This window comes from Delphinus delphis, chromosome X (assembly GCF_949987515.2).
Source record: "Delphinus delphis chromosome X, mDelDel1.2, whole genome shotgun sequence".
Classification (NCBI taxonomy): domain Eukaryota; kingdom Metazoa; phylum Chordata; class Mammalia; order Artiodactyla; family Delphinidae; genus Delphinus; species Delphinus delphis.
Genome location: NC_082704.1, coordinates 91,262,942 through 91,276,367, shown reverse-complemented (window position 1 = coordinate 91,276,367; position 13,426 = coordinate 91,262,942). Strand labels below are relative to the sequence as shown.

Sequence of the window (13,426 nt, the reverse complement as noted above, 5' to 3'; positions counted from 1 at the left end):
CGGGCTGCAGCACCAAGAGCCTGTAATCCACTCGGCTCAGAGTAAGAGGGAGAAAAAGTAGAAAGAAAGAAAGAGGATAAAATAAAATAAAATGAAGTAAGATAAAATAAAATAAGGTTATTAAAATAAAAAATAATTATTAAGAAAAAAAATTTTTTTAAAAAACAAACAAAAAAACCCGGATGGACAGAATCCTAGGACAAATGGTGAAAGCAAAGCTATACAGACAAAGTCTCACACAGAAGCATACACATACACGCTCACAAAAAGCGCAAAAGGGGAAAAAATAATAAATCTTGCTCTCAAAGTCCACCTCCTCAATTTGGGATGATTCGTTGTCTATTCCGGTATTCCACAGATGCAGGGTACATCAAGTTGATTGTGGAGCTTTAATCCGCTGCTTCTGAGGCTGCTGGGAGAGATTTTCCTTTCTCTTGTTTGTTCGCACAGCTCCCGGAGTTCAGCTTTGGATTTGGCCCCGCCTCTGCATGTAGGTCACCAGAGGGTGTGTGTTGTTTGCTCAGACAGGACGGGGTTAAAGGAGCCGCTGATCTGGGGGCTCTGGCTCACTCAGGCCCAAGGGAGGGAGGGGCACGCAGTGCGGGGTGAGCCTGCGGCGGCAGAGGCCGGCGTGACGTTGCACCAGCGTGAGGCGCGCTGTGCGTTCTCCCGGGAAAGTTGTCCCTGGATCCTGGGACCCTGGCAGTGGCGCGTTGCACAGGCTCCCGGGAGGGGCGGTGTGGATAGTGACCTGTGCTCGCACACAGGCTTCTTCTTGGTGGCAGCAGCAGCCTTAGCGTCTCATGCCCATCTCTGGGGTCCGTGCTGATAGCCACGGCTCGCGCCTGTCTCTGGAGCTTCTTTAAGCAGCGCTCTTAATCCCCTCTCCTCGCGCACCAGGAAACAAAGAGGGAAGAAAAAGTCTCTTGCCTCTTCGGCAGGTCCAAACTTTTCACCAGACTCCCTCCTGGCTAGCCGTGGCACACTAACCCCTTCAGGCCTTTTTTTTTTTTTTTTTTTTTTTTTGCGGTATCCCTTCAGACTTTGTTCACGCCACCAGTCCTCTCCCTGGGATCTCACCTCCGAAGCCGGAGCCTCAGCTCCCAGCCACACCTGCCCCGGCGGGTGAGCAGACGACGTTCTTGGGCTGGTGAGTGCTGGTTGGCACCGATCCTCTGTGCGGGAATCTCTCCGCTTTGCCCTCTGCACCCCTGTGGCTGCGCTCTCCTCCGCGGCTCCGAAGCTTCCCCCCTCCGCCACCCCCAGTCTCCACCCGCGAAGGGGCTTCCTAGTGTGTGGAAACCTTTCCTCCTTCACGGCTCCCTCCCACTGGTGCAGGTCCCGTCCCTATCCTTTTGTCTCTGTTTATTCTTTTTTCTTTTGCCCTACCCAGGTACGTGGGGACTTTCTTGCCTTTTGGGAGGTCTGAGGTCTTCTGCCAGCGTTCAGTAGGTGTTCTGTAGGAGTTGTTCCATGTGTAGATGTATTTCTGATGTATCTGTGGGGAGGAAGGTGATCTCCGTGTCTTACTCTTCCTCCATCTTCCAAAAGTTTATGTTTTTAAGGGATCAAATCTTTCAGTTGCTTTGTGACTTCTTCTGTATAAACTTAAAAAGTTACTGTCTTCCAGAGTTTTACTGACTAGTTAATTCTGTATTCTTTTCATTTTCTATCATTTCATCAAAGAGTTCTTTGTCTAAAACTCGTTTTGGTGTATGGTGTCTTAATTGTCTTAGCTTTGGAACAGATTAAAATCTGGAAGAGCTACTCATCCCTCCTTGACTCTTTTCCCTAGTATTTCCTTTAATTAAAATTAAAATTAGGAAAAAGAACCCCCACTGTTTATTCTTCTAGATGAATAGTCATTTTGTAAAGGTCCAACATTTTTGTTTGGATTTTGATTTGGTGCTGTATTAAATTTCCACCTTAATTTGGAAAAAAATGATGCCATTAAAATACTTAGTTTTTCCACCCAGAAACATTTCTCTGTTTATCCAAGTCTTTTACATTCTCAGTGCATCTTTTCATATAAATCCCATGGATTTTGTTGGTTTTTAAAAACTTTTTGCAATGGAGAATGGCATCTACTTTTACCATTAAATTTTTCTAACTTTATTGCTAATATATAAGAATAGCATTGAGTGATTTTGTACCTGCTTCTTGTTAACTTGAATGGATCGCCAGTTGTTCTCATTGGTACTTCAAGATATATGACGATATGATTAGCAAATATGCAGTTTTGTCTCATCTTTTCCAACGCTGATACTTCTTTGCTCTGTTTCTGGGTGGTGCTTTAAAGACAATATTAAATAATCATGGCAGGAGGAGAATATTTTAGTATGTGTGTTTAGTATGTGTTTCGTATACGCCCCCTCACTGCATTAAAAATACAGATATATAGAGGTATATTTCCCTGGAAAAATACTAGCCTGGCAGAGATACACAGAAGTGTTTATAGCAGTTGTCTCCAAGTGGCAGAATCTGCTTGAATGTCTCCTTTTTGTTTTATCCATATTTTCTAATCATTCTACGAAGATCATGTGTTATTTAGATAATTTAAAAGATAATGGCAATTGTAATACCTTTGTTGTGTCACCTTTGGGTGGATTATGTTGGCTGTGGGTTGAAATTGCTGCTTATCTGCTGAGGATATTTTCTATCTTATTTGTAAGAGTTTGTTTTTAAACTAGAGGTGGGGGCTGAATTTTGTGAAATGTTTTTTTGGCAGCTGTGAAGGCGATCGTATGATTTTTCTCTTTTCTTTTTTGAAACTGAGGTATATTTTACATACAGTAGAATGCACAGATCCTAGGTTCGATGTGTCTGGCACATACCCATGTAACCACCACCCCAAGTAAGAAATAGAACATTTCCACCACCCTAGAAAGTTCTAGGGGAAATCCTGTGGTAAGCTGTTGATTTGTGTGGGACCAGCCTGTGAGTGGGCTCTATTTCCCCATCTCCAGCCTCAGTTTAACATCTCGAGGGCCTGGAGCTTTGTCTCCTCCTCTCCTGAGACGTGAAGAGGGAACAGCAGACGCTTGAAGCGTTTAATGATCTAGCCTAAGAATGAGTCTCTGGCCAGACCGTTTCTGGGCACCACGCACTGAAATGTGAGGACAGGGGAGGAGCATAGAGAGCAGGCCAGCGGGTGCAGGATGCTCGGCACCGCCTTGACCATGGGGTTTCACAGCAGGCCCTGTGGCCTGTGTGTTCATTCCTGGAGAAAGTCAGACGCTACCTTGGGTTACTAGCTGCACTATTGCAGTGTCCTTTAAGGGGGCTTGGTACTCTCAGGGTACTCAAGGTCACTACTCTCGGTGACCTTGAACTCATGGTCACTGTCTACTACCCTGTACCAATATCACTGCGTTCTTGTCGCAGATTCCCAGGCTCTGCTGCAGCAGGTCACGGAATGATACCAAGTGTTATTTATTCAGCTTATAATATTACTGTAAAGTGTGAAAAATATAGAAATACATGTTTCTAGTCATTTCCAATGACATGTTGGATGTGTCTTCAATGCCCTGAAGTGCAGAAAATAAGCTTAATGGTAGCATTATGCTTTCGGTTGTCTGTACATCTAGGGTAAGAAGCCTGCAGAAAGATGCCTTGGGATTCCCTGAATCAGAAGGCCAGAGGCTCAATTTCTTGTGTCTGAATGTGACCTAAATTCTTCTGTGTATTTTTGATAGGGTGAGGTTTACTTGACTAAAGTAAATAATCGCTCCTGTTTATGTTTCCTTAATATGCGTCTTCTTAAAGTGAGCAGTTAGAGAAAAACAAATGGGGTGAGCCGTGCGAGCACATTCAGGCTGGGGTATTTCTGGGTGTGTCGGCACTGGACACATGCAACTGTGGGTTTCTGAAGCCACCATGGTTCTGTATTTGGGCAGAGCCTGGGCCCAGGGCCGGGAAGGAAGTGTGGAAACCAGGTCACTGAGGCACGCGAGGGGCGACATCTCAGACCACAGACCAGAGGCCAAAGCCAATCACCCAACACTAAGGGCAGCAGCCTTCCTCCTGAGGCTTTCTATGCAAATGTCAAGCAAGGGACAGCCTTTCCATGCTGGGTGCCTACACCACTCAAATCAATTTGGATGTCTGTTCCCAGGAGCTGTCAAACTTGGATTTTTTTTTTTTTAAAAACTGAAGCTATTTAAAATCTGCATCCAAATGCAAGTAGTTGAGCTTGAACTGCTTTCAGAATGCAATCTGGACAGCCAGGCTGATGACCCGGGCTGCCAGGGTGGACACTGGAGCCGGGAAGCGATCCTCCGGTGGTTTGTCCCCAAGCTGTTTGGCCTGCAATCTGAGGAGACAACTACCTTTTCGTGTTTTATACATTTTATTCATACATTTCTCCAACTTTGAAATGACAAAAGCCCAATTCTATGGTTTCCCATTACACAGCATCCTACAGGTATGTATATTCTACAAAGAATACTATGGAGTTTCTCTTCCTCCCCTGGCACACGAGAGATAACTGATTAGGGTTCTGTCGACTTGTCCTGTACCGGCAGTGCACCAGCGTTCTGGTTGATCTGGCGACAGGGCAAAGGGATCAGGGTGGGAGGGCGTGTGCTAAGGCATGTAAATAGATACACACAGAGAGAAAGAAAAGCGGGGCATTTACAAAGAATCCGAAACTTTCCGATCCCCTCACCTCCTGGGTGTCAGAGGACACTTCCTGCACAAGCGCTCTTGCACGCTAAGGCTTCGCTGTACCCTTCAAATACTTACAATTGGATACGGTGAAATATACAACAACCGTTAACATTGCTCTCTTTTTATCACTGAGACAATACTTCAAAACCTTTTATAAAAAGGCAGTTATACATACAGAAAAAAACAAACAAAAACACATTGGCAAAACTTTATGCAAAACAACCCCAGAACTGAGCTTGAACGGCGACGCATCTGCCTGGCAATTAAACATGATGCTGTGGCTTCCACACGTGAGGATCGTGTGGCCTTCGCATCAGCCCCGGGGCCTGCTGCCCCCATAGCCTCCCACCGCCTGCACGGGCGCCATCCAGGGACACAGCAGAGACCGAAAATCGATTTCTCCAATTCTTGGTCTCTTGAAAATGAAAATAACAGCTGGGGCCACGCACTGTGGAGGAACACCTATTTCTACCCCCAAGCAGAACTCCTTTGAAGAGACTGCATGGCCTCTGGGTCCCAAGATGGTCACCCCCAGGGCTCTATTGGCGAGACCACTGGCACGTTCCTTTGGTCACGTGCGGGAGAGAAGGGAAGGAACACAGAAATGGCAGCGAAGCTCCAAGTTTCTGCGCATACATAGATAGCGAATTGTGCTTGGGGCCAGAAACGAGGTCTCCTGTGCCAAACACCTCTTCCCAATTTCTTTTGCTCGGTCCATTTGCACAGGGTCAAGAGAGCTGATGGTTAGTGAGGGGTGGTGGGAGCTCTGGATTTTCTATCCTCCCCCATGAAGAGATAAGACTTGGCAATGCCTGGCCTAGAGATGGTACGGCCTTCCTCCTTCTATGGGCCAGGTCTGCCCACCTTCTGCAGCCCAAGAGTAGCAGAGAAAAGACCAGATAAAGGGATGTGGACTGGTGAACATACTCTTTTTCTCCCTTTCTCCCACTTCCTGGACGCATGTCACACCTAAACTTCACTCACTAAGCTGGAAGACCTGAGACTCCCAATAGCTCCAAGTTTAAGGCAAACTGATAACTGGGTGTGGGCAAAGCCAACCAAGCCTTGAGCCTTACAGGCAATGTCCTGTAACTGAAGACACCAAATGTAGAGGAAGACCTTACTTCTAAAGGGGGAAAAAGTGGGAAATTTCTACCAAATGAAACGATTCATGAGTCAAGCTTGTAGCCCCTCTGCAAGCTGCAGTGAGAAGCAAAAGAGCTTTCTAAGAGGAAAATTAATCAGAGGCACAGAACAAGAGAAAGAATGCTCGGGGACCTTGGTATCAACCCCTTGTAAAGAGGATGGAATTAGGAGGCTGTGTCCAGTTCTGGAAAAACAAGCCCCTCCCCCCCAACACACACACACACGCGCACGCACGCACACACACCAGTTTGATGATAGGAAATAAGCAGGAGGGGTGAGGATGAGAAGGGGCTTGTTTGGAATGCTGATTGCAAGTTGCCTTCTCCTCTTTCCAAGGAGACAGCGTGGGAGGTGTTAAAATTAAGAATTTATTAATCAAGAAATGTTCTTGCTAGCTTTAGTGGCATGTTCTCTTTGCCCCAAGAGATTGACCTGAAATGAAGAAAAGGATATCAGTGGGAGACAAGAGCGTTTGTTTTGGGCTGCCTGTCCTTAAGGGGCAGTGTCCACGCTGGGCATCTCCACCTCTGTTTCCCCAAGGGTGGCTCAACTGACTACACTTTTTCAAGGAATGAACTCAAAGCCTTAACGAACAGATTAACTACAAGTGATTTAAAAACAAACCAAAAAACCTCACCTGCAATAATGAGATCAAAGGCTTTAAAAAAATAACTGTAGCATGGAGTCCAGGCCTGGCGGGCTGGCCCCAGCGGTGGGAGATGGAATGGGCCCCGGGGAAGGGAGCATGTGCTGACCCTTTGTGCGGTGAGGGCTTTGCAGCATCTTCTGACATCCCACCACCAATGGGACGGGCTCAGAAGATGCCTTCTGAATGCAAATTGCAAGAAGTAGGTCACCCATTTCTTTTCCTCTCTGAGCAAATATTTTAAACCATCTCACTTGACAGGAGTTACACTTAATTGCATTTAAAAAAGCTACCATATTATCTTGACACTGGGAAGCTTCCTGAATTAAATTGACATTTTCCTTTTTAGTGTTAGAATGGAACATGCTGCGTGTGCAAAGTAATTAACCGTTTTATGATTAGAAAATCAGGACATTCTTTTTAACAGATAATTTGACATATGAAAAACACCCCATTTCTTGCTGCGGGCAATGGGGTTGGAAAGAGAGCCCTTAGAACATGGCTCAGTTGATCAGTGCTAAGATTTAATAATCTAATCATTCGCTCTGTTCTTTTAAAGGAAAAAAATGATTTTGTTGATGGAATGGAAACAGTAAAGCAGCTTTTTAGCAATTTTCTGATTGCTTAGTGGACAACTGTAATGGAGGTGCAGCAGCAATGTACCGAAATTACTCTGGATTCAGAAATTTAAGTATTTTCTGCTAGGTCAAAAAGACACTGCTTGAGAGAAGACGTGTATTAGTGGAAGGGAACAGACGACCTCTGAGAAGTTAGACAGAATGAGTTCTGGGTGCAGGAATTTTGCCACCCGCACAATGGTGAGAATGCCGCCTGTCTGTGTGCTTCTCTGAGGACGCATAAAGTGTTGGAGGAGAGAGGATGAGCGCTACAGTGCTTCTCAATCCTGGGGCCAGACATTTACACTGGCATTGCTTTTCTCTTCCTCTGCATGACCCACCTTCATCAGCATGGTGGGTGGCTTAAGACAGGCATCGTCGAGCATCTCTGGAGATTTGGTCTCAGAGGACAAGTGGGGTTTCTACCAGAGGGAGGGAGCTTCTGTTCTCAGGTGTTAGTTGTATTCTTCTTTGTGCTTCACTGGAAAAGAGGTAGAGCGGGCAGTTTCACACTGAGAAGAGCCCGGATTGTGACCAGTACCATCACGGGAATGACTGCCTGGCCTTGGCATCAGGTAGATTTAAATCAGTCCTAACACAGCCCTAATCAGCTCTTGGGGTTTCTCCCTCCATCCACGGTGTCTCTGGTTTGGTGGTGTGGTCACCCTGCTGTGGGTCCCAACAGAAGCAGTTTACTCAGCACTTTGTAAGTTGTATACTCATCTGGTTACCCACAAAGGACAACATCAGAGGAAAAATCAGCATTGTTTAATAAGAGTAGGTGGGAGGGGAGGGTGACACCCTAAAAAGAGTATACAAATGCCTTCTCGGTGTGGTCCTTCATAGAGGAGCTGTTCCGCTCAGAACACATCCTGCACATCCTGCCAGGGCACAAAGCAATGAGGCCATCTAACCGACAAGAAGCAAACTTGATGGTATTTTTTTCAAGGATCTCAGGTTAATAGAACCACTTCACACCCTGACAGACACTCTCATGAAAAACCTTCCACTGACCTCTGGCAAAGAGTCAGAAGACCCACCCCCGCAGCCTGAATCTCCTGTATTGGAAGAATGTGACCTCACGGAAGGGTGATGAGATGGTTAATGTCTCTAAAGCAACAAGGACATGATTCTCCTGTGCCAAGGGATATAGCAAGAGGAAGGAGAAAGCACAGGTGCACATTAGTGGCCCTTGGGTGCAGAGTATTTTGTTGTCCTGCTAACTGATAGTCAGTCATTCCTGGGCCTTTGATGTTTCAGTGAGCATCTAATGGATTATAAAATCTAAAAGATCATCACCTTGTAAACCTGAACAAATCTATAATGAAATGAAGGACCCAAAGGCATTTAATTATTGAACACATAAAAGGAAGTATATTTTAAAAAAAATTGGTCAAACTGTCCTGTTAGTTATCATTTTAAAGGAATTTACAGGGCTGTTATAGATTATTCTTTTGGAATAATTCAGTTTATAGCAAATGCCTAAACTGGTTTCTTCATTGCACAGTATATTCTCTTAAAATGGGTGCTTTAAAACAATTACATACATATTAAAAATCCTCATTTCTTTGCTTAATTAAAACGTTAATACTCTCAGACAACACAGATCTGAAATGGTGAAACCAGCAATTCCCCCTCCCACCTTACAACAAATTAAATTGAGACAAAATTACAAACACATTTCACTACATGATTGATTATTATTAATAAAAATCAGTTTCTTTTTGTTTGTTTTTTATAAAGTTGCCCGAAATGCAAGGGATGTGCATAGGTTTACAACTTAGTCATAATAGCATTTTATTCTTATTCCCCTGGGTGTGCCCCGTGAACGGAATGTACTTTGCTGTAGATTACAGATTGTTTTGTCCAACACAGACACACCGACAGCATAAACGCTCGCGACTGTCCACATGCATTAAGAGTCAAGACCCAACTTCAAATCTCTAAAAGGTTTACAGGGTGCTTCAAAGAGACAGTATCACATTATCTGGATGTTACATAAAGGACTTAAAAAAAATACTGTTCTAAAAAAAAAAAAGGAAAAAAAAGGCCTTTAAAAATTTATGAGTTTTGTAATCACTAGACTGATTATTTCAAATAAATAAAGGAAAGAAAGATATTCCAATCCATAAAATCAGACTCTAAAAAGAATGTAGTGTTCCAACCCCAGTCAAGGTAACAGAATCATTGTTTATTATTATTAAAATAGATTATAGAAAGCAGCATCTATTTTGTGCAGTTTTTAGGGGCCTTGGAAATAAAAAGCTATGATTTCCAAAAATATAACATTCCAAAGGATTGAATAATACATACATTTAAAGATACATTTTATTAAAGTTTAGGAGAACTGATTAAAAAAGATACTGTCTCTTTAAATTAGTGTGTAATTGTTTTTCTCCTCCTATCTATTCGGACATGACAATAATTATAAATGTAGGTCACACTACAACTAGGTAGTCTCTAGGGACCACGACCTGCTGACACAAGGCCGATAACAGAGGCTTTTCCATGTATGAGGTGGCTCCCAGTTATGCGGCAGATATCTGGGGAGAGGCCTAATAGACCCAGGAGACCGGGACCCACTGCGGGGCTGTGCACACGAGCTCCACGGCTTCCTCCAGATGTCTGATTGTCTCATCGATTTCATTGTTGATAATTGTGAGATCGAAGTAGTGTGCATATGTTCTCTGTAAGATGTCAGACTCCTTCTGCAGACGCTGAAGAGATTCATCCTAAATGGTGATGGGATGGAGGTAGGGATGGGTGTGGGAGGAGGGAAAAGCAAAGAGAAAAGTCAGCCGGATTTTTTTCTCATGTCACATTTCTGTCCGTCCCAATGTCAGAAACAGCCAAGGCCAGACCTTTATGTGCCACATCTGGGCGTGAGGCCAAGCCCGCTTCGTGACAGAGGAGATGACGGTCCCCGGGATGGCAGGGTCACAGAACTACGGCTTGCAACCACGACTGCTCACCATGCAACAGGGGACTCCACGCCAAACCGGACGGACCAGAGGAAACAGACACTCTTCAGCAAACACATCACCCCAGCCCGGCCAAGCAGTGTCTGCCCTGGGGTCAGTGGGGACAGACTGTCAGAGTCGAGCCGCTCTGTCCTCATTCCTCTGACCCAGGCCCGCCTCACCTCAAGCCACTCTCCTGTTTGGCGGGGGGTGGGGGGGGGGGCTTCAGAGGACGGACGAGGTCAGAGCCCTGCATCCCCTTCCCTTGGTCCTCTGCACTTGCTTGCGCCAGGCCCCAGAGCCCAGCTGTGTTTGCGCCAAGAAGCCCCTGCCTCTGGACAACAAATTAAGTTGTACTTTTCTCTATTCTACTTAGAGGTTCATTATGTTCCAGGAATTCAGTTACATATAATGGCCCTCACTCAACAGCGGTGGATGCCAGAGGCAAAGCTTTTTGGATGTTACAAATAATGGATGAAATAAGGCCATCTCCCAGATACAACAGCAGCTGGCATCTGATGAATCCCCTCACATTGGTCTGCACTGGAAATGGCCAAATATCACTGTTCGTAAGTACTTACATCTCTCATGGAAACAACTCTGAAGGAAAAGCAGCTACTGAACTCTTCGCGGCAGTAAAGGCTTTCCCTCAACTCCTGCAGCGCACTACAAAGAGCCTCAGGATGGCAGTTCTTTCAAGATGGGCATCTCTTAAGGGCCACCAGAAAGTCTGCCTCTGCATCTTCACGGGTCAGATCTTGTTATGCTGAACTTTTAATGGGCAAGTTCAAATTAAGTCAAAGTAACGGACTAGATAGCTGAGCTGTTGGGTGGAGTCTGAAATATATATATATATATATATATATATATATATACACACACACACACATACAATTAAATACCTGTTTATTTGATTAGTATCTCTCTCCCCAACTAGAGCTCAAACTTGCCTTGCTGTGCCCAGCTTGGCATTGTGGCTTATACATAGTAAGTGCTTAATAAATGTTACCGAAAGAACAAGCACTTGGCTAATACTGGCCATTATACGATTTGATGAGTGTTAAATCTATAGTCAAGAGACAGAGAAAGTCTACTAGGAAATGGGGGCCCATGATGACAGAGACAGATCTCCAGAGAAACTAAAAGGTGCGGTGCCTTCAGGGACTTGGGAGCTGTTGGCACCCACTGCTGGCTTAGGAGCCCTCCTCTTCTCGGAGGCCCATCTGTTCGTAAGAGACTCTTCCTGATGAACCTCAGCCTGTGGGTGCAGCCCTCTGGCAAGGGGATTCGAGGTGAAATAATAACACTCGATTCCATCACAGCACCACAGTGGGGATGACAGACACCAGAAAAGTTGGGGACTCAATCTTTTCTATCAGGACACTCTGAAATGAGAGTGTCCTAACCTGCTTTGTCATCTACCGGAATTTCAAAGCAGGACATGGCATGCTTTGAATGTTAGGTGTTAACTACTTCAGTGTAGATAAGACCTCAGTTAATCATCACCTTCTAAGGTCATATCAACACACTTTCTGCTTGCACTTAAAAAGCATAGTATTTTCACTGTGGCTTTACAATAAACACAAAGCAAAAGCCCCATTTTAGGAAACATGCATTCACCCAAAGACAGGAGTGCTTCCTACCAGTATGAGAAGGAGCAATTCCTACCACGTCACTCTCCGGGCTAGGGGATTCTATTGGAATATACAGTCCTGGGTGGGCTTCAAGAACCACTAGCAGAGCTTATAATTTGCTCAGAAAGCTGGGCTGATGAAAACATTCAAGAAAATTTATGGCTGAGAGCATCAAATTTTTAATGCAGTTCTCGTCACACACAAAAAAATAAAGCTCCCTCTTAAGGATCTTATAAGATGAAGCCATGTTTGTCAGTTTCTTCCTCTACAACAGCTTGTCTGCAGGCTTGACTTACATGTGAGCAGGGTTTAACTCAGTGAAAACAAAATGCCTTTATTCTAACAGCAAAAGCAAGGATTTGTGGGAACAAAATGTCTACATTCTAAATCTATGAAAGGAGACGAGGCTGTGTTTCATCACCTCCTAGCTGGTACTTACAGGCAATTTTCTGCACCATTTTGGCAGCTATGGAAAATTAGTAAAAGGGCAGGAAAATAGGCAAAAACAAAAACAAAGATGATAATTCAAGAAAAATACATGGTAACCAAAGGATAAGAGCTAACCACAATGTGGCGTTTCAAACATGTTTGTGTATTAAATAAGATGGAGAAGTAGAATTTACCAAGGAATACATCTTTTGCAAATGAAATGACAAAAAATGACTGAAAAATATGAGTGACATAGAAATCTAGTTCTTTAATCTTCCTTAAATCTAAATATTTAATTTTCCTTAAAGTGAAAATCTCCAAGCCTTGATTTTACTGTCATAAGCTGGGGTGAGTCTAGGCCACTGTTAACTGAACAGTGCCAAGAGCGTCCTGGTGATTTCTAGACCCTGCAGAAGTGATGGCCTTCAGGAAAACTTTGTGTAGAGTTTCCTCTTAAGAATGACCCTACAGCAGATAAGCAGCAATATACTCACCAGACACTCCATAACTACCTTCTTATCTGCCCAGCAATAGAAGGCTGTGTAAGCCAGCCTGGTTCTAGATGGTGCTGCCGACCCTCGCGGGCACCATCTCCGTGGCGGCTGCTGACTTGAGTAGGCCTGAGAGGGGACAGAGCTCATTTCCAGGTTTGGTAGTCTCCAGGGGCCTGGGTAGAGATTCTGCACGGGTTCCACTCCGGAGGCTGCCTAGGGGAGTCTGGGCAGCCCAGCCAAGGAGGTGGATGCCTTCTAGTTCTCCCCAGGCAAGGCAATTCTTGGCCCAGAGCTCTCAGCACAGTCGCTATCAGGAGAGGAGGGGCTGGCAGCCCCGCAGGGCAGGAGCAGACCCATGCACAAGGCCATGGATAAGGCCCCCGGGGCGGGGACTGCACTGGAGACTAAAGCTTACATTTGCCTAATGATTCTGATCTCAGAAGAATCACACCTCGCTGTGGTGTGTAATTCCTACTCCTGAAAGAGGACCTCAAGCTCTGGAAATCTTACTGGCCAGCATGGAAAACAAAGCAGAGCTTCATTTAGTTGTCTTAATGAGATGGGGCTTTGCTCTGGAATGCACACACAAATGCATCCTTACTCGGGGGGAATGCTGATTAGAGGAAAAACTGATTAATTCTTACCTCATTCAAACCTGGAGTGATAGTTGGTGCGGCAATAAAAACAACAAAAGGAGCAAACTCTGCAGTTCTCAGGACCTTCAGTGCCTGTGTAAAAAAAAAAAAGAAAACTGAGACTTAAAAGGAGAAATAACTAATGCAACATTCAAATGAGTTCATAGAAAATTATACAACTGGAAAAGCCCTTGATT

At 44.7% G+C, this 13,426-nt stretch overlaps 1 protein-coding gene across 10 annotated transcripts in view; it reads right to left on the bottom strand.

Annotated features, from left to right (window-relative positions):
- Positions 1–7,841: 7,841 nt before the first annotated feature.
- The window catches only part of CASK (calcium/calmodulin dependent serine protein kinase), a 387,139-nt gene continuing 381,554 nt past the window's right edge, over positions 7,842–13,426 (bottom strand). For 5 of the 10 annotated variants that reach the window (XM_060002631.1, XM_060002633.1, XM_060002634.1 and 2 more), the window contains 3 exons: positions 13,239–13,322; positions 12,595–12,720; positions 7,842–9,809 (listed from right to left, as the gene is read on the bottom strand). In XM_060002631.1, the coding sequence (XP_059858614.1) occupies positions 9,633–9,809; positions 12,595–12,720; positions 13,239–13,322 (387 nt within the window). In that variant the 3' untranslated portion in view covers positions 7,842–9,632. The remainder of the gene's footprint in view (positions 9,810–12,594; positions 12,721–13,238; positions 13,323–13,426) is intronic. The other 5 variants (XM_060002636.1, XM_060002639.1, XM_060002637.1 and 2 more) reach the window with 1 other exon arrangement.